The 26,338-nt window shown below is 39.2% G+C and overlaps 1 protein-coding gene across 9 annotated transcripts in view; it reads left to right on the forward strand.

The window, feature by feature from the left end:
* ERBIN (erbb2 interacting protein) overlaps nucleotides 1–26,338 on the forward strand; it is a 118,332-nt gene that overhangs the window by 27,782 nt on the left and 64,212 nt on the right. For 7 of the 9 annotated variants that reach the window (XM_069002335.1, XM_069002328.1, XM_069002336.1 and 4 more), the window contains exons 3-4: nucleotides 13,862–13,918; nucleotides 25,763–25,960. In XM_069002335.1, coding sequence (XP_068858436.1) covers nucleotides 25,772–25,960 — 189 coding nt within the window. In that variant the 5' untranslated portion in view covers nucleotides 13,862–13,918; nucleotides 25,763–25,771. The remainder of the gene's footprint in view (nucleotides 1–13,861; nucleotides 13,919–25,762; nucleotides 25,961–26,338) is intronic. The other 2 variants (XM_069002330.1, XM_069002332.1) reach the window with 1 other exon arrangement.

Here is a 26,338-nt window from a genome sequence, read left to right on the forward strand (position 1 = left end):
TACACAACAGGTTGATTGTCCTTCAGAACAGATTAGGGTGACTTAGCTCAGTAGAGGAGCAATGATGTGGAGGACGGTGATGGTAAACACTGTTTAGCTTGATAAGCAGTAGTATTTGCACAACAGCAGCCTGGTAGCTGTCAGGATTTTATTTTTAAGCATTGTTGTGAAGCGAAGAGACAAGGAAAATATGAAGAATAACACAGTGAATTAATTTTATATATCTATGTGGGAATGCTGTCCATAGTTGCTCTGAAGAATTGATGAAGCTAGATAGATGGTGATTGAAGCTGACTTTATTGACTGAGGAGTCTCCCTTTTGATTTTGAATGAGAAAATAGTTTGAAAAATAGGTGAAAATAAGCTGCTTATATCTTCAAAAGAAAAGAAACAAATTAAGAATACTTACCAGCAATACAGGCAGGCAGTGTCCTAGAAATCATTTTTGTAATAAGTACAAGTTTGTGGGGTTAAGGTTTTGTTTTGGGTGCTTGGGGCTGGGGACAAATGTGACTACAGGAATTCAAAGGAAGGAGAAGCAAGGAGAGTTGTGGGTCAAAGTAATGATTTCCAGAAGTAATCAGTGCATGTGATAAAAACATTGTTGCTGCTGGTTGAGATTGTGTTCTGGTTTTATATGCATTGAATTTAAGTAGGCAGTCCCCAGATGTGTATGTCATCTGGAACATTCCTGTGAGATGGAAGCATGTCAGGGACGCTAGTATTAGAACGGCAAGGGAAGCAACTTGGGGTATGAAAAAAACACGTTGAAACAGAGGAAACAGCAGAAGAGTGGAGAGGAGTAGAGTGACCAACAGCGGAAGAAATCACAATGGAAAGATGAGGAGACAAGAGAGGTGACTCTTTAGAGGCTCTCACCATTATTGAGGACTTTTTCACTTTGTCACAGGAAGGATCACCTGTAGAGCAGTACTAGGTCTCTGAGAAGTCTTGGACTGATAGGAGATGTTAGCAATCCAACCAAACTTTTCTTTTCCCTTTTTTATATTTTGATATTGCCCTTTTCCTTATTTTCCTTTTTATTCCCATACTTCTGAAAGAGTCAAATTTTGACTGAGGGTCAAGGCTCCTCTTTTTACGTTTCCCTCATTTTCCAGTGTGCAAACTGTAATTTGCTTCACATGCATTTAAAGCAAACAGTAACCAGAGGAGATAAAGACTTGATATCTGTATGGTGTGATTACCCAGGCATTTTTACATCTAGCAAGATTTAAGTTTAAGGCTCATTAGTCTTAAACTAGTGAGTGGGTGTTAAGCTCTGTCTCTCAGTATTTACTATTTCTGATATAGGTGCTAGCCTGTCAGTCTAATCAAAGCTGTTGAAAATTTTTCTTTTTAAATAAGGTTCTACTACTGCTATCTAATTGCTAATGCTCATTCTGGTCTCTGTTATTATGTGTCATACTGTTAGCGTTTATTCTCAGCCCAGTTTCTTATGGTTGTGAACACCAGAAAAGATTAACTTCACATGCATTACTTTCTGGATTTCTATAATTTTATGGGAAGACTGGACTATGTGCATTGTCATAGAGCACATCTATTAAAACTATTGAATGGTTTTATCAATCATTTTAAATCTGTCTAAATAGTAATCCCTTAATGGTATTAAAATGAATGCTGGTATCTGGAATGAAATGAGTACATTAATCTCACTACTGATCTTTACTACTGAGATTTTTTCCATACTAGAAAATATTCTAGTGCTTTTTCAACTGTTAACAAAGATTACTGACATGTTAGAAATCAACCTGTTGGAAAGGGTTGATTTTATTTTCTTTTCTAGTTACTGTATCTTATTACTAGAAAGAATATTGCATAGAGGTGTCATCTAACACAGTTTTTCTCCTAGAAATTGAAATCCAGTAATCTGCAGATAAACAAGTGACTTGCTTTATTGCTATGAAAGCTTTAAATACGGACTTAATTGATTTTCCCAAATCTTGTACTAGCTTGTTGGAGAAGGTCTGGAGGATCCAGAAAAAAATTAATTTTAGTTTAAACAGATGTAAGGTTGTTTTTAAAGCTCATATCTGATTTTTTTTATCTTTACTCAGAAGTCAGAATGGAACAGTATCTAGAAACCCGAAACCCCTAAGAACTTCCATTCTTTGGCTATCAGATCTAATACTGCAATTCAGTTATTACTGAAAGGCATTTTGAACTGTAATGGGCAACTACAGTAGAAAGGATTTTGGAAGATGTATGGATATAATCTTCAAAATGCATTTTAGGGCATGTAGTTTGGTTGGGCTCCTATCAGTAGATGAAGGGCATATTCCTCCAGGCAGTATATTTTTACAAGACAACCCTGCAATGAATGAGAAATAGGGAATGAGGAGAAACCTACTGATTTCCAGACTACACACAAACAGCTGTTTCTGTATGTTACGCTGTGTTGGTTTAAATTAAATTTAATTAAAAAAGGGTAAGAATTGAGGCAAAACAACCCTCACTGCAATCTCATTATTGGAGGGAATATAACAAAGTCATATCCTGCTCCTTTCTAGTGTATGCCATCCACACATGATTTTTAAGTAACAATTGTGGTTTTGTTTTTTTCAGATTGAGAAGCTATGTCCGCATTCATTTCTTCAAGTTCTATCAGCAGAGGGATTTTTTTTTTTTAGACAGGAACAACTAGGACTGTTTTCCAATCTGTTGAATTCAGCATATTAATTTCCTTAAATTTTCTTGTGAGTTGGGGATAATTACCTTGCAGCTCTGCAATTTCAAATGACAGCAATTTTTTATTACCTTAATGAGCTGTTTCCCTTTTAGTTCAGGTAGCTTATGGGTCTGGACTGTTTTGTGTGTTAGAGGAGGATTGTTATCCTGTTACATAGCTAAAATCCAGGGGGATTCTATAGCTTCTTTTCATTGGTGAAACAAATCACCTCTAACAGTATTTGCAGAATATAAATTTGCTGCAACAAAGGGGTTGGGTAGCTTTAAGTTATATGGTAAAAAATGAAAGTTGTGCTCCATCATTGATTCAGGGGCAGGTAGGGAGATCTGACAGCAAGCCAGGGCTTAGTGTTTAGAAATTGGCTCAAATCATGAGATTAAGCAGTAGCATTAGTCTTTTCGAGAGTAATGTGATAATGTCACAGAGTTACAGATCATACCTCCATGACAGATGGTGCATGCCTGTGTGAAGTGTAGTAGGGTAAAAATACTTTTCGGTTTGATGTTTTATATGTTTAGTCACAATCAGTAGCTGCTGTAGTTAGTTAAAAATTTAATATCAATTCAAACAGGAAACATCAGCTTCCAGGAAGACACCTGGTCAGTTGTCCAGAGCTTACAAAAAAAGTTTTAATACTGGACATTTGCCTTCAGGGTATATCTCTACTTCAGATCAGTATATTTTTAAAAATTTATATCTCTGCTTCTACATTGTTGCTGCTTGACTATATAATTTCTGTTTTCAATATAGACGTGTATAATTCCTCCTGGTGTCTTTGTTACTGTTTACAGACAGCACTGACATTCCAGTTGGTGTGTGCAATATTTGACAGTTGAAGCTATAACAAGTATCTGATGGTTGTTTTTTTATTTAAACCCACTCAGACAAAGCAATAACACAAATATTTTTGTTTCACTTTGGATGTTAAGAGTGCAGCTGAAGTTAGTTTCCTTCGTGGCTATGAATGTTTAGCAATTTTGCAAGCATGTTGTCAGATTGCTAATTGTATTTGTAATCAAACTGGCCAGTCATTCTCCTAATTCAATTTTGTAAAGTAGGGAGGAACAAAATAAATGCAGAAGTAAAAGGTTCATAATAGCAATTGTTAATTGGAAAGTTATGCCTGTACACATGTGTGTGGGGGGGAAATGACATCTAAAAATAGCTTTAAGTGTTGCTTAACTAGCACTGCTCACCTCTGCCCTGAAAGGAAAGAGAACTCAGGAATTTACATACCCTAACAATGACTTGGCTGGTGTGAGATCTATAATTAAGTATACAATTATAGCAACTGTTTGCTGTTAGTTTCTTCTCTTTTTGAAACAGTTTAAATTTGAAATCTCCATTATGCTATAAAGTTACGTTTCTAAACGATGTGAAAAGTAAAAGATTCATCCAATTCCTATTATCAATTTCATAACATATTAAGACAACTTAGGTCTTACTAGTTCCAAGAATTTTGTACGTAATTTGATAAATTCAAGTGTAAAGCCTCAGCTCTTTAACAGTCCAAACTGTGTTGTAGAATCTCCTGGACCAGCTAGTAGCGATAAAAGGCCACAGGCACAAGATGAATTCAAACATTTGATGCCACAAACATTCACAGAACTGGTAAAATTTGTAGTCTGAATTCTGTCACGTCCACCTGTATTTTTATAGTTTAAAACAGCTCTAGGGTTCGTTTTTGTGCATAAGCTGTGTCATAACTGGTAGGATATCAGCCTGATATGGGAGGTGTGTCGAAAGTATATCTGGCTGCCCAGGTTTTAAATGGAGAGAAATATACCATCTTTATTTGTCTTACTATTGGGGTGTAAATAGTAGGTTGTTCATCTGGAGTGCTGGAAACTTGTACTTAAATGTTGTCCAAGAGGACTTGAACCTTAGATCATTTCTTTCAGGACAGAAATGTGCAGTCTGTGACAATCTGGGGTTCATTCTAGGAGTTATCCTAGGATTTATCTGATTAAGTTTCACATGTTGTTATTGGAGAATTGATTATTAAGATTTTTATTCCCTGTGCTTTCTCCTTCTCTCATGCTTGGTCATACTTGCTTTAGTATCTAGATCACTTATTTTTTCCTCATACTAAGTAGTGAATGTGTTATCTCTTAGTGAGTCAGCACCTACTTAATGCAATATTTAGACAAGTGCTATTTGCACACGGAAGTGTGGGTGTTGGCTGCCACCAGCATTTTATACATGGCCATGGTCTCTATAAGTCTTGGTGCGGTATTTCTGAAGTACTGCACAAATAAAATTAGGTATGTCCCTCCCTAGAGTATTTCAATATCTAATAAAAGATGTGGGTGTGATGAAGTGGGGGAGGAAAAAGAGTTTATCTGGTGAATGGCAGTAGGCAAAAAGAAATAAGGATCATGATAATAGCATAATACAAGTTAACTACCTACTGAATTTAGATCAAGTATGTTTTCTAGAAACAGTCATGTACATTCTGGTGTTGTTTAGTGTATGTGTATGACTGAGTTTTGTGGTTTCAATAATAAATATTACTACTGATTCAGTTGTATATTCTGTCTCTTACGTATTCTTATTCTCTTAGTTGCTTGTTTTCCAAATTTTCCACATTCCTCGTCTTTCCCATCATCAGTCTCTCTTGTTCTGCAGTGAAAGAAGGCTGAGTTTTTACCACATTTGCTGTGTTTAACGGTAATAGGACTGAAAAAGCTTTGGCCTTTGGAGTGGTCACTGCCTAGGAGCTGTGTGCTGATGGGAAACTAAAGAGTGAATGGGGGAAAGGGTGAAAAGGAACAGGGCCACATAGGAGCAAAGGGTGAGAGCACCAGATCTAAATAGTTTTCTCTTGGATTTGCAGTCTCTTGTTATCCTCAGTGTTCATGTCACATTGTTTGTGGTGCTAATTGGCCTCCTGATGTGGCATAGGTATGTTCAGTTCCCTCAAAAGTTAATGTCAGTTCTGCTGTAGCAGTGGAAATCTTTGAAATGGCTGAACCTTGTGTGAAAGTTGTTGTAACCTGAAAAAAAACAAACTTTTTTTCTCCTTTTTAATTCCTATATTGAATCAAGTTGGATTCTTTCTGTTCCCACTAACAACAAAGCTTTCTCAGGGTTAACTATACCTCAGTGTGTAGCTTGGCACAGCTGCTCACTTTTACTCAGTGAGTTAGCACAACTGTCACTTAGAGACAAAAGGTTTGTTTAAGAGTTGTGACAGTGCATGGGGTACACTGTTGCTTTTCTGAAATGTGTTGGTTTTGTCCCTAAGAATGATCTGGGAGGCTAAGATAAGTAATCTACAAAATGATCTCAGATAGTTTTCTGTTATGATGGTTTATTTCTTTTTTTTAATTACGTTCAGGTACTGCTGTATTTTATGCTTCAAAGACAAGAATCAAGTTGTTAAGAAGAGATCACCAAACTTGTTTATTTTGTTAAAAATCTGTATATTAAATAAGTACAGTGTTTAAGGATGCTATGAATATTAATATTTTAAAGCCTTCGTAAAATTCTTACGTTTTAGCATTAAGTTCGGAGTAGAAAACCAGTGTTATTCTGTGTTTTCATTTCTGTCTTGGTTTCTGGTTATTTGAGCTAATGTGATGGCATCGAGTAGCAGAAACAGTAAACATGACTAGTGCCTTAAGCAGAATGATTAGGAACAGCATACAGTAACATTTTAATCACCCTCACATTTGCCGTTCTGGAAAACAACCTTGGTTTATAGATTTTAATAAATTGTAAGTCTGTGAACACCAACTGTACTTTCCTGTAAAGCAGAATAGATAAGTCATCTTCGTTCTAGAAAGAGATTTGCCTGATACCTTTTTTTTAATGTGAACGGGAGCATTTTATATTATGCATTCATGAATGATTGCATCAATATGTGATTATTCAGTTGCTTTAGTAAGACTTGGAAAACAACTACCTAAGATCGTTAATTACATTGACTAGACAATTTTGCTAGAGTGGAGGCACAGAAACATGTGTCTCCATGGTTAACAAAAAACGCTAAATCTCAGCTTTCTCCCCTGGAAATGTTTCCAAATAATCCAACTGATCTGCTTCCTTTTGTACAAACTGACATTGACCTTAACTCAAAAGTAAAGTTTGACTTTGTAGCATCTAATGTTGTAGTTTGCTCTGATGTGGTGGTGTTGGTGGTGGGTTGGCCCACATGATCTGGAGAGGTGCCTAACAACCTCCATCTGCAGTTCTCAGTGCTTGGGGAAAGGAAGTAAAATAGTGCTATATCTTACTGCTTCTCTGGAGAATATGGGGTTTAAAGGCAATTAAAAGTCACAATGTGAGTCTTACCTGCAACAGCTATGCCTTCTGAAGGTGTTGTAGATCTAACTGTTTATGCTTAATAACAACATGGTATTTTGTTCTTTGTATTAGAATATATAGAATAACTTTTCAGAGCATGTGCTGAGGCTTATGCTTCAGGAGACAGGCATCTCGATTTGTAAATGATTCCTTGCAGTTTGGTGAGATCCGAAACTTCTCCAATCTGGTGCACATGCATTAGAGTAGTTTTTCACTGGTGAGATCAAATGCAGACATACTGGTCATTTCTGCACCATTATAAAAGGGAGTTTTGAACCTCAGACAATTTCCCTAAGTCTAGGTGTGTTTGTTTTGTTGCGAAACCACTATTTGCACTCAGAACACTTAGGGAAGGTTTTTGTAGCTATATCCACAGAGGTGGAAATGCTGCCTTTAAAAAAATTGAGGTCACAGGTGCAGTCTTCATTTATGCCCTGGAAACCCTTTTTTTGACCAGCTTCCCCAAAGGAAAGTAGTCAGCCACAAAATTCAGCAGCTCTGATTTATCTTTGTGTGCACAGGTATGAAAGTGTTTCCTTAACTCTTCTGCAAAAGGGCTGTTGTGATATTGTAAAGAACAAAATTTCACTTTGTTGCACTCTAGGCAGTCCATTAAGTTTTAAGATACTTAAAAAGACCTTTAATAGAACTGTAGATAATCTGGCAGAACAATGAATATTTAATATTAAAATAATTCATGTAACAAGTTACCCAGTCCAGGGACCTATCTTAGTGCCTGTTCCATTCCCTATGTTGATAAGCATACCCAAAGCCCTTGGCAGAACACTTTTGAACTGCATGTCCTCTGCAGTATACCAGCAGGTTATTTTGGGGCATTCTGGAAGCAAAGGTGAACCTTTGTGTGCTTGCTTAGAATGTGCCATCAGCTGTCCTCTTCCTGTGTTAAAGGATTCCGGTTGTCAGCAGCTGTGACAGCATTGGTACTAGGAGGTAACAAATCCTCAAGTAGGTCAGTCTCACGCTGCTTGAGGTAATGTTTCGTTATTAACATCTTAGACTTGACCACCCAAAATCAGTAGAAAGATAGTTCTGCTCCCTGGAACTTGTTAGATTTTTGTCAGTGAGACAGTCCGTTGTTTCTTTACTGAAACAACAAAATGCAGTGAGACAGGAGGACAGCATCTGCTTCCAGGAAAAGCAAGATGGATTCATTTTTGAGAATGGTCTCTAAATCCTTTGTCTCCCTGTTTCTTCTCTCTTAACTCTCTTTATTCCCCAGTATGGGAATCTGAGATGAACTAAGCTGTCTGTGGTCTGCAGGCCTTTCTACTTTGTGCAAAATATGTTTAATTCCAAAAGGTATTCTGTCTAGAGATAAATATTTTCTCAGCTGTGTTTATCTTTTTGTTTCCTCCATCAAAATCATATGTTGTTTTGTTTGTTCAAATTGTCTCACTGTAAGGCACATATTTCCCACCAATGTGGCAGGTTGTGATTGAATTGGAATCTTGCCAGTAACCATTGACAGTAAAACTTATTTATTATCATTCTGTATGAAATGATTATGCACATCTGCATGTACTCCCCTGATCCTTTGGCAGGCAAAATCTTCTTGATCAAGTACAGTGATACTGATGGTGCATACAGTTGCTCTTCCTCAGTCTGCTTTGGAACCCCTCATCTTCCCCATTTCAAAAGGCAAAAAGCCAACTGATCTCCTTGCCCTAAAATTGTTCTTGGTTTACAAGACAGATTTTAGTGGTTCAATATGGGATCTGTTTCTGCTTAATATGAGTCTCTGCTATGGATAATTTTGATCAATCTAAAGTCTTTTTATCTAAATGTACTTTTCTGTTGAATATGAATGGATGTTTAAGGACAAGCACAGATAATGTGGATTCTGTAATACTCTCCTGGAGTTATTGAAATAAGTATTTTGCTGGTTCTACTGTTTTCAGTATTTAATATGGAGGATGGTTATCAAGAGGTGAAGGCTGCCTGAAATGTCTCTGAAGCAAGCAATTTTTAAGATACGTATTTCCAACCCTTCCTGAAATGAAGAGCATGTTGTGATTTACCCACTCTCCCTTCTCTCTTTTTGTTTGGTCTGGTTTGGTTTCCTTAAACAGTTTGGAGAAAGTAAAAACTGCTTGGCCCTCATTTGTTGTACTGAAGTATAATGCTACATCGTGATCTGTTGTGTGAAAGTTTGCTACGAGATTTCTGGGTACATCAGTATTCTTTCAAAAGCAGTTGAAAGAATTCTGAGGATTGCAGTGAACTGTAACCCCATTGTAGAAGGCAGCTGCATTTGTCAGACATGATTTCCCCATGAAGCCATGCTGGATGTCACAAATCACCTCCTTATTTTCTGTGTGCCTTAGCAGAGGTTTCAGGAGGATCTGCTCAATGGTCTCTATGGGCAGTGAGGTGAGACTAACTGACTTGTAAGTTCCATGGGGGTTTATTTCCCTTTTTAAAAAAGGTGGTTTTGTGTCCTTTTTCCAGTCATTAGGACACCCACAACTTCTCAAGTATGATTAGATAGCGGCTTATTTACTTCATCAGTTCCTTCAGGATCTGTAGATGTACCTCATCAGGTCCCATACACTTGTGAACGTTCAGGTTACTTAGATGGTTTCAAACCATATCTTCTCCTACAGCAGATAGATAGTTCTTCATTCTTCTGGTCCCTGCCTTTACCTTCTGCAGCTCAGGTGAGGTGGCTGGAGAACTTGCTGGTGAAGACTGAGACAAAAAAGTAATTGAGTAGTTTTGGCCTTTTCCACTTCCCAGGTAACCATTTCTCCCATTTCCTTTGGAGAGACCCACATTTTCAGTCTTCCTTTTATCACCCATGTGCCTATAGAAATAATAGAAATCATGGGCTGGAAGGGACCTTAAAGATCATCAAGTTCACACCCTCCTTCTGTGGACACTTCCAAGGATGGGGCATCCACAACTTCTCTGGGCAATGTATTCCAGTGCCTCATCACCCTCATAGTAAAGAATGTCTTGTACTGGACACAGTACTCCTGGTGAGGTGTTACAAGGGCAGAGGAGGGGGGCAGAATCACCTCCCTCTGCTGCTCTTTTGATGTAGACCACGATACAGTTGGCTTTCCGGGCTGTGAATGCACACTGTTGTCTAGCTTTTCACCCAGAAGAACCCTCAAGTCCTTCTCAACACAGCTGCTCTCACTGAGTTCGCCTCCCAGTCTCTGTTCATGTCTGGGATTGCCCCAACCCGGGTGCAGCACCTTGCATTTGGCCTTGTTGAACTTTGAGGTTCTTATGGACCCTTTTCTGAAGTTTTTCCAGTTCCCTCTGGATGGTAAAGAAGCCATCTTATAGAAACTTTTCTTGTTGCCCTTGATGCCCCTGGCCAGATTTAATTTTACCAGTGCTTTAGCTTTACTGACCTCATCCCTGGCTGCTCAGACAATCTTTTTCTATTTCTCTTAGGCTATCTGTCCTCCATAAGCTGAAGCCAGTGGTAAATTGGAAGTGAAATACTTTAGTGGAATGAGAAATACTTGCTCACTTAGTTGTGGGCAACCCCTGAAGTACAGTGATTGGAACAGCTGCTCTGGGGCAGACTGGCAATCCATCTGCCATTTTCTAGTAGCATTTGGGTTATACTTAGGAAAGGGTAAGAACAGGATGGACACATACGATAATTCCCTCAAGTACTCTCCCCATAAAACTGAGTGCTAGGGCTTTTTGGTTAGAGGAACATATTGAGGCTCAGTCTGATGTGATTGATATCATGCACTAGAGCATGGTTAAATAAGATTTCATAAGGTATTTTTACCTTGAGGGTAACTTTTAGTCATCTAAAGCACCTGCTACCACTTCTGCAAAACAGCTAGAAAAGTGGTATTCTGAACTAGCTGAGGTCTTTGTGATGTTGCACCCTTAAGGGAAAGGGAGCACCCAAGATTTGTAGATACTCATTGGTTGAAAGGAATGAGAAGTCAGATGATCCACAAAAGCATGTGAAGTTTCATTACTAATTACACACTCGGCTTGGAAATTGGTATGTTAGTACCCTGGCCTCTTATATAAGCACATGGTAGTGGATTTTGGATAAAGGGGTAGGGTTTAAGGGAAGAGGGAAAGATATGCATTAAAGACAAAAGGGAAAAAAGAGAAGGAGGAAGGAAAGAAAGAGATTACCAGTCCAGCTGATGACATGTCCTGGGGCCACTGCCTGGTCTTAGATCAGGTTACCTATTAACAGATAAGCTTTCCCTGCCCTGGAGGTAAGTGTCACACTTTCTATGCAAATTAATTACCACTCACAGTCCATTCCTCCAGGCCTTTCTGGAAATGGGTCAGAGGGCTTTGGGCATCTTTGGTGGTCTTATTCCCCCCATATAGGCCATGCCTGCTTCTCCACCTCATTTCTGTGTTTGCTGTACTGAGTTGTGCTTATCTCCAAGAGGTAGATAAAAGACCTTTGTCCCAGAAAAGTGCTGTCCTACCTCTGTATGGCCCCTGGTCCAGTCACATCTTGTTCTTTCTCACAGCGTGTTACTGCCAACAGTCCTTGGCTGTTGTTACCTGCAGTCCTTGGTTGGTGCCACAGACACCCTGCTATTGGTGTTTGAGAAAAACACATTAGCCCTTTGTCTTCTAGACTTCTACAGTTCTGGTGCACAGTTACTTTGAGCTCTTCCAAATACCCTGGTTTATTTTCTTAGAGAGTTTGTTGTGCTTTCCTGCAAACTGCCTGATAGGAGTATGTGTAAGCCTTTAAGGTTCCTGCTATTGGAAACTCATCAGTGCTTGCAGTTGTAGTTACAGCACTTTCTTAGCTGTCATCTTTTGATAGAGGGTTAAGGTTGTGTGACTCAATGTCACAGTTTCAAGTGACATTATGGAAACATCAGTTGCACAGAGTTCATTGCTTTTGTTTGATTTTGTTACTGATGTCTTTTGTTCGGAGACTTGTGTAGCTGCTAAATCTCTAAAGCAGAATGACCTGAAATGTCCAGGTAGTGTTGTGTATTCCTCCCCTCATGCACACACTTGCTGTATTGTTGCCTCTGGATGTTTGAGATTGGATGAGTTCCTTCTGCTTGGGTTGGAAGTCTGCGACCAGTTCAAATGGTAATGGCTCCCTATCACTGGATTTTATTCTTTTAGGCATTTCAACAGAGGCAGCCTAACAGGTGTCAGGAAATGATGCAAGAGCAATCTCTTTTTGTTTATTGTTTTTGTGATGATTATGGGGCTAGCTATTTGTTCGATAATTTTTCTTCTCTGAATACTTTGCCAGCAGACTCTTGACCTTAGGTCTTTATCTTTCAGAGGCACAATCACCTGACTGTCTCTTTGTCAGATCCAGCTCTGCACTGTTGTGTTCTCTGGATGAATTCTGCTTATCCTAGCAAAACTATTGCAGTCCTGCATTTCTTCTGTTTGGGAGTTTGTGTACAGTGCCTCTGAAATAGCTTTTACAAAGATTAAAGAGTTTTGCAGTAGGAGCAAAGTGCTGTGGGAAAGAAAAGAAGCATGCAGCTATGGCAGTTTGACTGACTTTTCTAAGAGTCCAAGTTTCAGAATCTGGTTTGATCCTTGATGTCTTTCTTGATCTTCTTAATTGTCTTGAGTGGTACTGCTCTGCATTTCTGAGGCTGGCTAAACTAACAGAGAATTTTTTTTTTTTTTTCAGTAGGGAACTTGAAGGGCTTGAGGCTTTAATATTACTTTTACCCCTTGCTATGTGCATGTCTTGGATGTCCTTCTGTTGAAAATAAATGAACAGTAGATGTATGCAGTGTAGTGCATTGGAGTTCACTTGTCACGAATGCAGAAGCTAACAGTGACTCCCAAATGAGGAATAGGACATGGAATATGCAAAAGTTGATTATAGTGCAATCCTGCTGTGGCAGTCCTGACTTCTGGGAGTGGGAGTTCATTGTCCTGTTTCTTACCCCAAAACAAGGAACTTGCTTTTCTCCTGGAACAAGTTGATTTTAAATCTCTTTCAGGATCTATTTGTTTTATGGTGGCCTGGTTCTGCTTTTATTGGAAAGAAGTGAAATACAGTTCCGTTTATAGGCAAATCCTTTGAAAGAAGCTACCTGTGATCCCCACAATTTAAATTCTTTTCTAGATACTGAAAATTTGACAGATTATACACTGCTTGACTTAGCTTCTTATCTGTTCTGCATAACTTCGTGCTCAGTTATACGATCTGTCGGACTACAGTGACATTTAATCCCTCTGAAGATATGTTCTACTTCTGCCTTCGTCGGAGGCAAAACTGATCCTTCCCATTGGCCCAGCCACTGATTTTAAGTGTGTTCAGTCAAATACATTGGATGCTTTAATTTGTTTTTAATTTTTCTACTTCATTGAAGTTAGCATCAGAGTTCTCTTATGCCTTATAAAATGTGTTGCAACTTAAAAAAAATTCCTAAAGTTAACAATGCAAAAATGTACTCTCTTTATCTTTGCTTAATTTTTGATGTATTTTTTCTTAGAATTCTTCAGAACTGTGTGCAAGAGAAATATCTGTGTGATACTTAATATTTTAATATGTAACTATAAAAGGAGTAAAAGGAGTAAAATGAAAAGGAGTAAAAATGAAACAACTTTGTAGACAGAGTGCTTTAAAAGAAAAGTAGGATAAAAAGCAGTGTTTCATACACCAAAGAATTATCTCCTTTGGAAGTATATATGCAGTTTTGCTGTCTTGGAAGTCTTTCAAGTACTCTGAAATATTCAGGCTACTATTCACACACATGTACAGCTTTTCTTTTAACAAAACCAAAATTCTGAAAGCCAAATAAATATCCAATACAATGAAATATTAGTTTGTTCTTATCTAGTAGTGATAGGGTTGACTAAAATTTGTCCCTTTGTCCTAAACAGAATGTTGACTTTGAAAGCTCAGGGAAGAAGCAGCAGGGAGAAAAAAGTAACGCAGTGGTAAGTACATTATTTGTCTTTCCTCTGGACAAATTGCCTAATGATTAAAGTAGAAATCCTTTTACTTATTTGTATTTTGTTATAATTGCCTCCAAAGCACTTGAATTTTATTCTGCATCATCTCTCATGTTACTTTGAAGGCAATTTTTTTAGCTCTGCATATCTGTTGAAAACCCAAGTAAATTACATTTATTTACATGTGTTTGCGTATATGGAAAGGGAATAGGTGGAAAAGGAAAATAGTTCTGTTTTGAAGCTCAGTCGCCATTATTAAGTGTCTTGAGAACTTTAGAATACTGGGTTTTGTAATTTCTTTTTTTTTTCAGTTCTTAGAAATGATAAACATATTCTTTTTGGAAATGTGGATAAAAGGTACTTGAAAAAATGCTTAAAATTTTTGTTGGGTCTCCTAGTATCCTTTCTGGTTTGCTGCTCTAAAGCCTAGACATGCATCATATCATACAATTTCTCTCTTACTGGTGTGTTAACATTTTTTAGCTAGAGAGCATATATAAAAATGTGAAAAGTGTTAACAAGGCAAAGTTTGATTTGCTTTCGAAGCTCAATGGAAAAGCAACACATGTTCAGAATCAGCTTTTTTCTATATTAAGTGATGCCAGTGCAGATGGCACTAACTTGCTTTTGCCTCATATTGTAAGGGTTTGTAAAGGCAAGTATTTTTCATGAATAAAAAGAGTACCCAATAGAATATTTAGTCGTCAGAAGTTCTATATGAATTCCTGTGGAGAAACTGTTACTGCCTAGTCCCCCTCCTGCCCCAGAAAAAAAAACCCAACAACATAGGACAGCAGCTTCCATCTGCTCTGATTTTATTAATAGTGCTGCTCAGATTGTGGAAATGCTAATAAATATTGACTCCTCAATGACTGTAATTTTGAGACTATAAAATATTGGTTCAAAGGATACAAAATCTTCTGCGTATTTTATCTGGCATTTCTATAAACAGCAAATGCTTAAGTAGATAGAAGCATGTGCACATGCTTGTGTTTTCTAACCTTTTGTATAGCCTACAATGCTGTAGGCTTTGTGTGCTTTGGCATTCTCCACTGAGCTAATAATCCGTGCTGTTGCTGCACTGCCTCAGCTGTGCTTGCTGCACTGTAAGGTTTGTTGCTTCCTATGGGCAAATGACTAGTAATGCCTCTTACCTTCACTTCCCCTGTGCTGTTTCATCTCTTTTGACTGTGGTGGTATAACTAGAGGAATTAAGAGAGTGTCTCTTCCTTTCTGCTGGAATAGATGTTGATGGTATGCAGTACACTGTATTTTCTCATATGGTAGATCCAAATGTAGATCCAAGCACTAAACCTGAAGCATAAGCTTTATGCTTATAATGGTTTTTTACCTCTGCCAGAAGCTTACCATGTTTTAATCTGGTTGCTATGTGTATTTAATTTTCATTGTTTTCTTTGTTTAGAAAGCCAGGAATTTGTTTCCGTGGATCTTTTTCACAGTAGCAGTGAAAGAAAATGAGGTTATTTAATGCAGAAATTAGTGGATTTGGAAAGCAAAGCAGTTCTGAAGTAGCTTGGTCCCAGTCAGCTGTACTAAATAGCTGTGATTACTAGGTATATAGTAGCTGTGATTATTTCTATTGCATATTTTAAAAAAAGTAGATATGGATAGTGGGGGATGGAGTGCACTTCAGTATCCTTTTGGGATAGGTATTTCATATTCCTGGCTATGCATTAAGAAAAATTAAATCTGAACTGTGTCAGTTCCATAATGTAAAGGAATTCTTTAGCCATCTGAAAACACCAGTGTTGAAATACTGAAATATCAGTGTCAATGGCTTTTAAAAACGCTTGGGTTTTTGCGTATTCCATGAAGGTTTTTGGGACTCCTGCGGTTTCCTTTAGACTTCAGTTTGCCATACTAAAAATCACTGCATTTATATGGTGCCTTTTTTTTTTTTTTTTTGATCTGAGGAAGAGAAGTGGATGAGATTCAAACACAGTAGTTTTAAAAATCAATTTATTCCTCCCTCTTAAGGTTTTCTTAGTAACACGACAAATACACACCCAAAGAATATGCAATCAAGTGAAACATCAGAAATGAAGCTCAGATCTAATGCTAATCTCAGCAGCGTTGTTAATGGTATCCAATTAGAAACCATTCTTCAGAGGAAGTGTTATACTGGCACTTGGATCGATTTACTGTCCAGATGGAAGTTATTTTCTAGGGCTGTCTCAGAAAAAGAGCAAAAGAAAATGTGTGAGAACATACTTGCAACTACCTGGGCTGCAATTGTGTTATGACAGTGTGTGTGTTGCTGTGTAGTGTCATGTAGTGTTAATATGAAAAGTCAATATAAATATTAAAAAAAAGAGTAAAAAGTACATTTGCTTGCTTATCTGAATATTTTAAATTTTTTTTTTTTTCCTGTAAATTTAATCTGTAATTTTTCTCTCTCTCTTTTCGTGAGGATACTGCTGTAATAGATCTTGCCTTAAATTCACAGAATCGCTGAAGAGTTACAGTTACAAGGGACCACTGGAGATTGTCTTATCCAAGGCAGGGTCACCTAGAGCAGGTTACAAAGGAACAGGTCTCTCTGTGTTTTGAATGTCTCCAGAGAGGGATACTCCATGATCTCCTTGGGCAGTGTGTTGGGTGCTGTCCCACCCTCAACATAAAGAAGTTCTTCCTTATCTTGAGGTAGAATTTCTTGTGTTGTAGTTTATGACCATTGCTTCTCATCCCGTATCTGGGCACCACTGAAAAGTCTGGCACCATCCTCTTGGCACCCATCTCTGAGATATTTATATGCATTAATGAGATCCCCTCTCAGTCTTCTCTTCTGTAGACTAAACAGGCCCAGCTCTCTCAGTCTCTCCCCATAACAGAGTTGCTCCAGACCCCTCATTATCTTTATGACCCTTCAGTGGACACGTTTCAAAAGCTCCATTTCTCTCTTGTACTGAGGAGCCCAGAACTGGACACAGCACTCCAGATGTGACCTCACCAGGGCCCAGTAGAGGGGGAGGATCAGCTCCCTTGACCTGCTGGCCACACTCTTCCCGACGCACCCCAGGATCCCACTGGGCCTCGTGGCCACAAGGACACACTGCCGGCTCATTGTCACCTTGTGATCCCCCAGGACTCCCAGGTCCTTCTCTGCAGAGCTGCTCTTTAGTGGGGCAGCCCCAGCCTGTGCTGGTACTTGGGGTTGTTCCTCCCTGGGGCAGGACCCTGCTCTTCCCTTGTTGAACCTCACTGGGGTTCTCTCCATCCAACTCTCCAGCCTACCACGGTCCAGCCGGAGGGCAGCAGAGCCTTCAGGTGTATCAGCCAACCCCCCCAGTTTGTACCATCAGCAAACCTGCTGAGGGAACCTTGTATCCCTTCATCCAGGTCAGTGAGAAACAAATTGAGTGAGACTGGACCCAGCACTGATCTCTGGGGAACACACTGACTGCAGGCCTCCAACTGGATTCTACTGCCCTGACCCTCTGAGCTCTGCCATTCACCCAGTCCTTGATCTGACTCACTGCCCATTCATCTAAACCACATTTCCTGTGCTTACCTATGAGGAATGTTAAGCCTATGTAGCTGAACCCTCAATGATCAGGGGAGGGTCTTCCTTTTTCCAGCCTTCCTCTCCTTGCCCCAAGGTCTGGGATTCCTTAGGGCTGGCCTCAGCAGTTAACACTGAAGCAGAGAAGGCATTCAGCAGTTCTGCCTTTTCTGTCTTCCATCACCAGGACATCCGACTCATGAGTGACCCCACATTTTCCCTAGTATTCCTTTTGCTGATGATGTACTTGTAGAAGCCCTGCTTGTAGTCCTTGCTATTCCATTACAGACTCAACTTAAAGTGGGTCTTGGCCTTCCTTGTCACATCCCTGCATTCTGTGACAATGCTCCTGTCATATTCCCATGTGGCCTGTCCCTTTTTTCCACATTCCATAAATTTCTTTCTTCTATTGAGATTTTTTAGAAACTCCCTGCTCAGCCATAAAGGTTTCCTGCCCCCTTTGCTTACTTTCTGGTTCATGGGAATGCACTGGTCTTGAACTTGGAGGAAATGATGCTTGAATATTGGCCGGATTTCTTGGACCCCCTTCTCTTCTAGAGCCCTAACCCTTGAGATTCCTCTACGCAGGTCTTTGAAGAGGCTAAAGTTAGCTCTCTTGAAGGGTAGGGTTCTAGTCCTGCTTGCTGCTTTGCTCCCTCTACGCAGGATCATCTTGAGTTCCACCATCTTCTGGTTGCTACAACCAAGGCTGCCTCCAGCCTTCGCATTCTCAGTCCTTCCTAGTTTGTTTGTACAAGGTCCAACAACACACCTTTCCTTGTTAGTTCTTCTACCACTTACATCAAAAAGTTACCTTCAATGATCTGCAGGAACTTCTTGGACTGTGTGCTGGGTCATACTGTCTCTCCAAAAAATACTGGGGTGATTGAATTACAGATACATACTCCCATATACCTCTGACTTACTGATGTCTCAGTCTAGGCTTATAAGGGTATTGAGTATTACTGCATTTCAATTAAAGGCTGCACTTGAAATAGAATATTTTATTATGTAGGTTATTTGCCAGAGATTTTTTAATACTTCTGTTCTGTTTTGACAAAGTCATTCTGGTTTTGTCATTGTTAAGCTTTTGCCATGATAAGGCCAAGTACTGCTGACTGCTTTGCTGCAGAAAATAAATAGAAATAATTATTCTGGAGAGTTCTTTTTATTTATCTTTTGCTTAGGGTGGGTTTTACTTGTCAAAATTAACTCCTGCAGTTTATATCTTTTGCAACACATACCTAGTTAGAGATTCTTTAGTTCCAGTAGAACAGGAAAATGCTGTTGTTGAGCCAAGAAAATGTTATTAATACAGGTAATGCAACTGCAACAAGAGGTTTTATAATATGGTTTGCATTCTACTTGTGTAAAGGATTTCTGATGATTTTAAAGCAAAACAAAATAGAAATAGTAAATTGAAATCTGGTTAGAATTTATTTATAGAATGCAAGAAAGAGATAATTTAAGTAAACGTCTCCAGAATTCATACCTGACATTGCTTTTCTGGGAGTTAACTGACATTATCTTGCTGCCTTGGGTCTTGGAGATGGGTGGATGGTTTGGGGGGTTTTTTTCGGTTGTTTAATATATAGAGGCACTGAGAACTTGCGAAGTAGTTAACCAAGAGGAACTTTGAACTTGATACTTTGGCAAGTTAGGAGTAGAAAATGGCTGGGTTTGGTTATATTCTGATATTCTGGATCAGTAAAAAAACCCTGATTTCTGCACTCTCTGTTCCCTTAGTTTTCTCAGAAAACTTTAGCAAACATCCTTAATATTTTTCATTTAACAATTGGCTATTCACTGTATTTACTAGCACGTTCTTCCTCTTGTTGTTACCATTCACTATTGTTGTTTCAAGACTTAACGCCTTTTATTTCTTTTTCTCTGAATGCTGTCTGTGAGCAAGCACAGCGTGTTTTTTGGCGTTCCTTACCTGCATGAGGACATGCGGCCATGGATGCAATTTAGCATTGTTTTTATGCCAGAACTGAGGAGCCTCAGACTATAGCTTCATATTAAAATGGTGTTCATTTTATTTCCAACCACTTGTTCATTCTCCAGAGTGCAGTACTTTGGTTCATTTGTACTGACATGTTTGCCAGTCTCATTCAGTGAAATGTATGACATGACCAGTCCAGTTTGGGGATTTTCTTTTTCTAGAAGAGACACAAAGAAATAGCTTGGATGAGAAGGAAGGAAGAAGGAAGTGAAAATAATTAAGTTGGCATTGTGACCAAATGAGGCTTCACCATCTCAACCAGACAATGTCAGTGATAGTTAAAAAGGGACAGTCTCTCCTCAGTGCAGGCTGTCTTTGCATATTCCAGGTCCTTGTCAGTGGCCATCAGGCTTGAGCCATCTTTTCCTTTCCAAAAGATGACAAGAAGAAAGATTGGAAAGAAGCTCACTTTCAAGCTAGGGTTTGCGAAATGGTGGTTGCAGTTTGTTATTTTAGGAGTTCACCTTTCCTGCCCAAGAGGACTGGATTTATTTTAGGGGAAGTCTGTACCAACCCGTAGTGCCACCCCCTACACACTTTTTTTTCCCCCATGATTTGCTGATGACTAAGAGATACCAGGTACTTTGAGTTTAAAGAGTGAATAATTCTGTACTTCGTTTACTGTAAAAACTAGGGTGTTTTGTGTTCCTTCTAGAAGTACTATGTTGTTTATAGTTTTCCCAAGTTCATGAGGGTTAGTGCTGTTTTTAACTGGAAGATGTTCATGTAAATTGTGGTGTTACTTTTCACAATACAGCATCTCCCATCGAGAAACCAAAAAGCCTGTGTTTTGGCGTCTTCTGTGGTGCTTGTTGCTGCTTTAGGGAGAGAAAAACCCCTACAGGTTTTTTCATAATTCTTTGTTTCAACATGAGTATGTTGGGACTTCTGTCAGTTGGCCAATTAAGCCTTTTTGTATTTGTCTGGCAGCATGTTAGGTTACATGCTCTCCAACACAATCTTGCCCTTTCCTGTGCTTACATGTGCTCAGCTCCATAATTCTGCACTAGTTTGTAGGTAGTGGGGTGAACTAAAAAGTATTTCACTGTGTATTTTGTGTGCCTAGTTCATCTTGCCTTTCTGTATAAATATTTGATAGCTGGTTTCATTTTCAACTGCTGCTGCTGTAACATCCTTTTAAGAGGCCTGGAAGGGGGAAGCAGTGCTTTCTTGAGCATGAGTGATCCCATCCTGTTATCATCAGACAGGAAATCTAAGGGACTAATGATACAGTGAAACTACTACTCTCAAAGCAAATTAATGTGGACTGGGGACAAAATTACTGTGATCCTAAGCTCTACTTGAGGTTAAACTGAAAATGGCCTATGTGGTTCTGGCAGGTTTACACATGCTGTTGGACTGCTAGATACTTGGGTGATGGGAGTAAGCAGGGAATCATCAGAGTTCAGGGGAAGAGTGATGGTTCACTGAACGTTGCTGGTCTCTTCTGGATTAGAGTTTAGCAATCCAGGCTTGTTGCTAATCTTGTTTTCTTTCACTGGTCTTCAAACCAATGCTTTTCTTTTCTGCTTGACTGATTTTATGCTATTCAGTTTTACTGTTCATGGTTTGTATTGGGTGTAAGTGGCAAGGATTTAGTAGTTGGGGTATGGTGTCCCACCTATAAGGGGAAGGGAGAAGCCAAGATTTGTAGATGCTTTTCAAAAGGAATAACTAAAATTAGAGCGTCCACAAAAGCTTATAAAATATTGTTAGTTAATTAAACATGATACGGAAGTCGGTATGTTAGTCCTACACCTCCTAACGTAAGTACACAGCAGTGGGTTTTGGATGAAGGGAGACAGAGAGAGATACAAAGGTGGAGAGAGAGGAAGGGAGAAAGAGAGATTACCAGTACTGGCTCCTGCACTGATCCAGCCAGTGGGATGTCCAGGGTCTGGGGGCACTCATGTACCTGAGCTTGTTTTTGGATGCCTTTTTAACAGATAAGTGTTCCCTGTCCTGGAGAAAAATTTTGGATTTTCTATGCAAATTAGTCATCATGCACAGTCTGTTCTTCTAGGTCTTTGTGGAAATGGGTCAGAGGGCTTTGGTGGTCTTGTTCCTTCCCGCCCCCCCGCTGTCCATACCTGCTTCTCCACCTCATTCCTGTGTTTGTGCTGTACTGAGTTGTGCTTATCTCCAAGAGCTAGAATAAGGACATTTGTCCCAGAAAAGTGCTGTCCTACCTCCTTATGGCCCCTGGTCCAGTCACATCTTGTTCTTTCTCACAGTGTGTTACTGCCAACAGTCCTTGGCTGTTGTTACCTACAGTCCTTGGTTGGTGCCACAGCCACCTTGTTCTTGGTGTTTAAGACAAACACATTAGCCTCTTATCTTCTGGGATTCTGCAGGGGGTCTGCAGGTGTGACTTCACCACATGCAGAAGCTGCCTGAAGCTGCCTGCATGCTGGATGGAGCTGATTCCAGCTGTTTCCAAAATGGACTGACTACTGGCCAAAGCTGAGTCAGTCAGTAATCTTGGTAGCACCTCTGTGATAACATATTCAAGGAAGCATTAAAAACAACTGTACAACAGCCAGGTGAGAAAAGTGAGAATATGCAAGACAACCCTGCAGACACCAGGGCCAGTGAAGGAGGGGAAGAAGGTGCTGCAGGCACCAGAGCAGAGATTCCCCTGCAGACCATTGTCCAAGGTGGAGCAGATATCCACCTGCAGCCCATGCACAGTGATGTTTTTTCCCTTCCTATTCCTTCAAGAAGTGAAAAAAAACCAAAACAACTCAAGAACTATATAAAGGTCATAATTTTCCTATTGGCTGTGAACACTGAACCTCAGGTCAACTTGTGTCAAGGCTCTAATGGTTTAGGGAACAAGAGAGTTTTATTTGTGTTTCAGGTTTTTTCTTTTTTTTCCTTTGAGTTCTTTATTATATCTGCCCCATAAAGAATTGGAGTTGTTAAGTGGTGGAGAAAAATAAGCCATCACAATGTTGTAGGTTTGCAAAGCAATTTTATGTTGTTGGATTTGGTACTTCAGGTGGTCTGATGTTGTGGTATATTAGGAAATGAAGGTTTTTCTGCCTGCTAGACTTGCCTGTTCTATGGGCAGGAAAAAATTGCTGTCCTTTGTGTTCCTTTCTACATTCTGTGTATTTACTCAAACTAAACATGGAGAAGTTCCTATTTGGAGCAATATAAGAAAAGCACATGTTGTATGTGAAATCATGTTTTCCTGTCTCAGATTGTTCTGACAGTGGATTGTCTGATTCCTGATTCATCCATTACAATTTTTCTGCTTGGGCGACTGACCACAAGATGGGTAGACAGAGATAAGAAGTGGTGTGTACGTTTGACTGTTGGTTTATAAAATGTATATTGTAGAGGAGTGGTGGTGGGGAATATTTCCTGCCACTATCCTGACGCACCCATTTCCTAGTATTGGCAGCCATCTCTGTAGTAGAACATGAGCATTAAACAGTTCTTCCTGTATGCGTAGAAGTAAAATTTGAACAAACATAAAACAATTTTGAATTAAATCACATTGCAGTTTCCTGCCTTCACTTAAATGCAGATTTTTAGGTTCATTCTGGGTTTTGAAGAGTTACAGTTAGGTATATACCCAGGTTGGTCAAACCAGTGCTTTGGAGGGATGGTTGTTTGTTTGATACTTAAATATGAGTCTTGACTATTTTGGCTTAAACTGGGAGCTGTGAGTTCAGGTACTTCAAGGGACATGGTAACTGAAGGAGATATGACCCAGCACTGTGATACTGTACAGGCATCTGTTTACTAATCCGTTTACAGTGCTGTTGATGCATGTGGTCTTTTATCAGATCCTTCTTCCCCCACACCTTCTAAAAGCTCAAGATCTCTCTTACAAAATAAAGGAAAACTAGGTATATGTGGGTTTTGCTTTGTTAGGCCTTGTAAATTTTGTTGCTTCAGAAACTGTAGAGACATGGACAAGTAGGACCCATGTGAAGAGAACAGCTGCTGAAGAAGAGGGGGTGAACAATGTAATGAATGTGCTTTTTGAGTGATTTGAATGACAAGTAGTATCTTTTTCTGTTATTTATATGAAGCTGTAGTAAGCTTTTTAATATTCTGCTTTCAAAATATAATTCTCAGAAGTTGAAATGACTGGACAGAGTGGACTTACTGATGGCTGCAACTGGTGGGAAATAGGCGTGCCTTTCGCTGCCAGACTTCTGGTAATCAATTCACATGTACAATCTCTGCTTCCAGTGCTTGTTTCCATGACACATGTTCTTCTGTTGATACTCCTGTTTAAAGAGACTGCTGTTGACACTTCTTTCAAAAGTGTCATGTTTTTCCACAGCTTTGCCATTCTCTGAACTGCTAGTGAAATGAGACAAAATTTCTTTTTTGTCAAAGGCTTTTTGGATTTAGATATTGGCCAGGGAATTCAGCTTGTGTTTTCACATGCAGTATCAGCAGCTTGGAGAAGGCGTGGGTAACTTGGACCCCGTGAGCACTTCAGCTTCCATAGCATCTTTGGCATCTGTCTGTGGGTGGCTGGAGGATGTCATTCTTGAGCCTGTTCCTTTGGAAGAGGCAGCAGAAGGTTATGCTATCTGTTTTGCTGACTTTCCCATTTTCTGGACATCCCCAGTGTGAAATCTGCAGTCTCCAAACTCTTTGCATTGCAATACAGTTAAATGTTTTTCTAATTTTTGGATCACTTTTTATTTAAATAATATGGCTGGAGTTTTATGGGAAATACTGTGTTTTGATAATGAACATTGTAATCAAATTCTAGCAACGTGGAAGCATTGTTAAAAAATGAGGTTTTGACTTGCCACTATTCTAAGGAAGAGTTATCTTCCATTTTTTTATTGGATGGATGTAGAATCTGACTTCACGGTCTGAATGATAAATTCTACTTCTGGTTAATGAAAACACTAAAGTATAGCAGTCCCTTGATCTGTTGCCACATGAATTATACATACTGTGAAGTATTTGGCAAGCTAAGCTCCACATAGAGGAAAATCCAAGCACATTACTTGTTTTTGTGTCTTAGTGAGAAAAGGGGTCTTGCAGCTTGTGACTTTAGTGCCGTGGGCAATGGTATTTTATGTTCTCCCTGTATTACTAACATACTGTCTGAAAGTTGAAGTGCAGTCTGCTAAATGTGTCTGAAAGATTTTTTTGGCACTTGGAGGAGAAAGTTTCCTGTCACCAGTCCAGAAGTTGAAATATAATTTCAGCAGTTAAAAAAAAAGGAGGTAAAAAAGGCATATTTTCATTTGGAGTGTTGGCAGTTTGATTGAGAAAATAAACACTCTGCTGCTTTGGAGAAGTATGTATTTTTAGGCCAATTTCCTGAGGAAATGGAGCTGACATGATCATGTTGTTGGTCTGCATATGTTGGTCCTTCTTGAAAAATTGAGTCTGTCATCTAATTTCAGACAAACTTGAAACCTGAGGTGGAATTCTGAAGATTTTGTGAAAATCCATTGCTAATTAGAGAAGGAGACCTAAACTTGTTGCTGAGGAGAAAAGAGGCAAGAACATGGCTAGTGTATGCTGTCAGTAATTAGCTAGTCAGCACCATTTAGGTTTGCCTTCTCAGGTTGAATAGGAATATTGTAGAAGTCATAGAGAATAGAAGGACCTATTGTAACAATGAGTTTAAAGGAAGAAAGATACATTCCCATAGCAAGGTGAAGTTTCCTTGTTCCAGTATGCACAGCAAGATGTGTTGAAGTTTTCCAAAGGGAATGAAATTGCAAAAAGAGGTCACTTTGTTACCTCTGCTCTTGGAAACCTTTCCTTTTAAACTGCAGATAGAACAGTTGTTGTTTTTTCTTTGTTGTATTCTGACATTAAATGAGGGATTTGGAATTAGGGTATGTGAATTTACATGTACAAAAAAATACCTGATTAGATTCTGTATAGCTACATTTTAATTCTCTGTAGAGGGTGGATTTTATTGTGCTGAACAAAAATATCCCACTAACCTTTGTAAACGTGGGATAAGCTGTGTTGTAAAGACACAACTGACAGTTCAGAAATGCTGTTTCAAAGTTCTCTGATTCTCTGCAGTGTAGGGGTGTGTTAGCTGGTGATGCTAAACTTTGAGATTGTCTTCTGGTATCTGTAGGTGTGTTAACCCCATTTAATGTCATCAGAGCTCTGTTGTATTTAAAGGAAAGTAAGTACATGCTCCTCACAGTGTCTCATTGTATACAAATACATGTGCAAGTACATATATATGCTACTTCTTTTCAGTATTTAGCAGCTGGTGTAAGTTTGAGAAACTGCACATGTATTTCTGAGGTTTTGGTTTTTAAATTGACTGATTTCCGTTTTACAGTGCCTGAAAATGACAACAAAGCGGAATTTGTTTTTGCGGCTGGTGCCATGCCGCTGTCTGCGTGGAGAGGAGGAAACTGTGACTTCACTCGATTATTCTCACTGCAGCCTGGAACAGGTGCCTAAGGAGATTTTTACTTTTGAAAAGACCTTGGAAGAACTGTATTTAGATGCTAATCAGATTGAAGAGCTTCCAAAGGTATGTTGGATGGTTTTCCTTTTAGATACACTTATTGCGACTTTACTTCACCAGCTCTGTAGAAGCTGTTAGTGTCTAGCTTCAGCTTTTGGGCCATAGTTAGCCACGAAGCAGCCTTGGTAGACTGAAAGTTTATGCATTCCAGCATGACTATTTTGTTGCATGAATTGGAATGAAACTGCTCAAGCAACAGATCTGGCCCAAGAGAGTTACAAAGCAGAAAAGACTGACTAATAAATCTATTTCTGTGCACTGAGAAGTGGGCAGGCTACCACTTGCCTTGGTCTAGTCTATGGTTTAATTATCTGCACAGTTAGAAAGATTGCTTGAACATTTTATGTTTTGTTCTTTTTTAGGTTTTGGGTTTTTTTTCTTAAC

This window comes from Aphelocoma coerulescens (assembly GCF_041296385.1).
Source record: "Aphelocoma coerulescens isolate FSJ_1873_10779 chromosome Z unlocalized genomic scaffold, UR_Acoe_1.0 ChrZ, whole genome shotgun sequence".
Taxonomy (NCBI): Eukaryota; Metazoa; Chordata; class Aves; order Passeriformes; family Corvidae; genus Aphelocoma; species Aphelocoma coerulescens.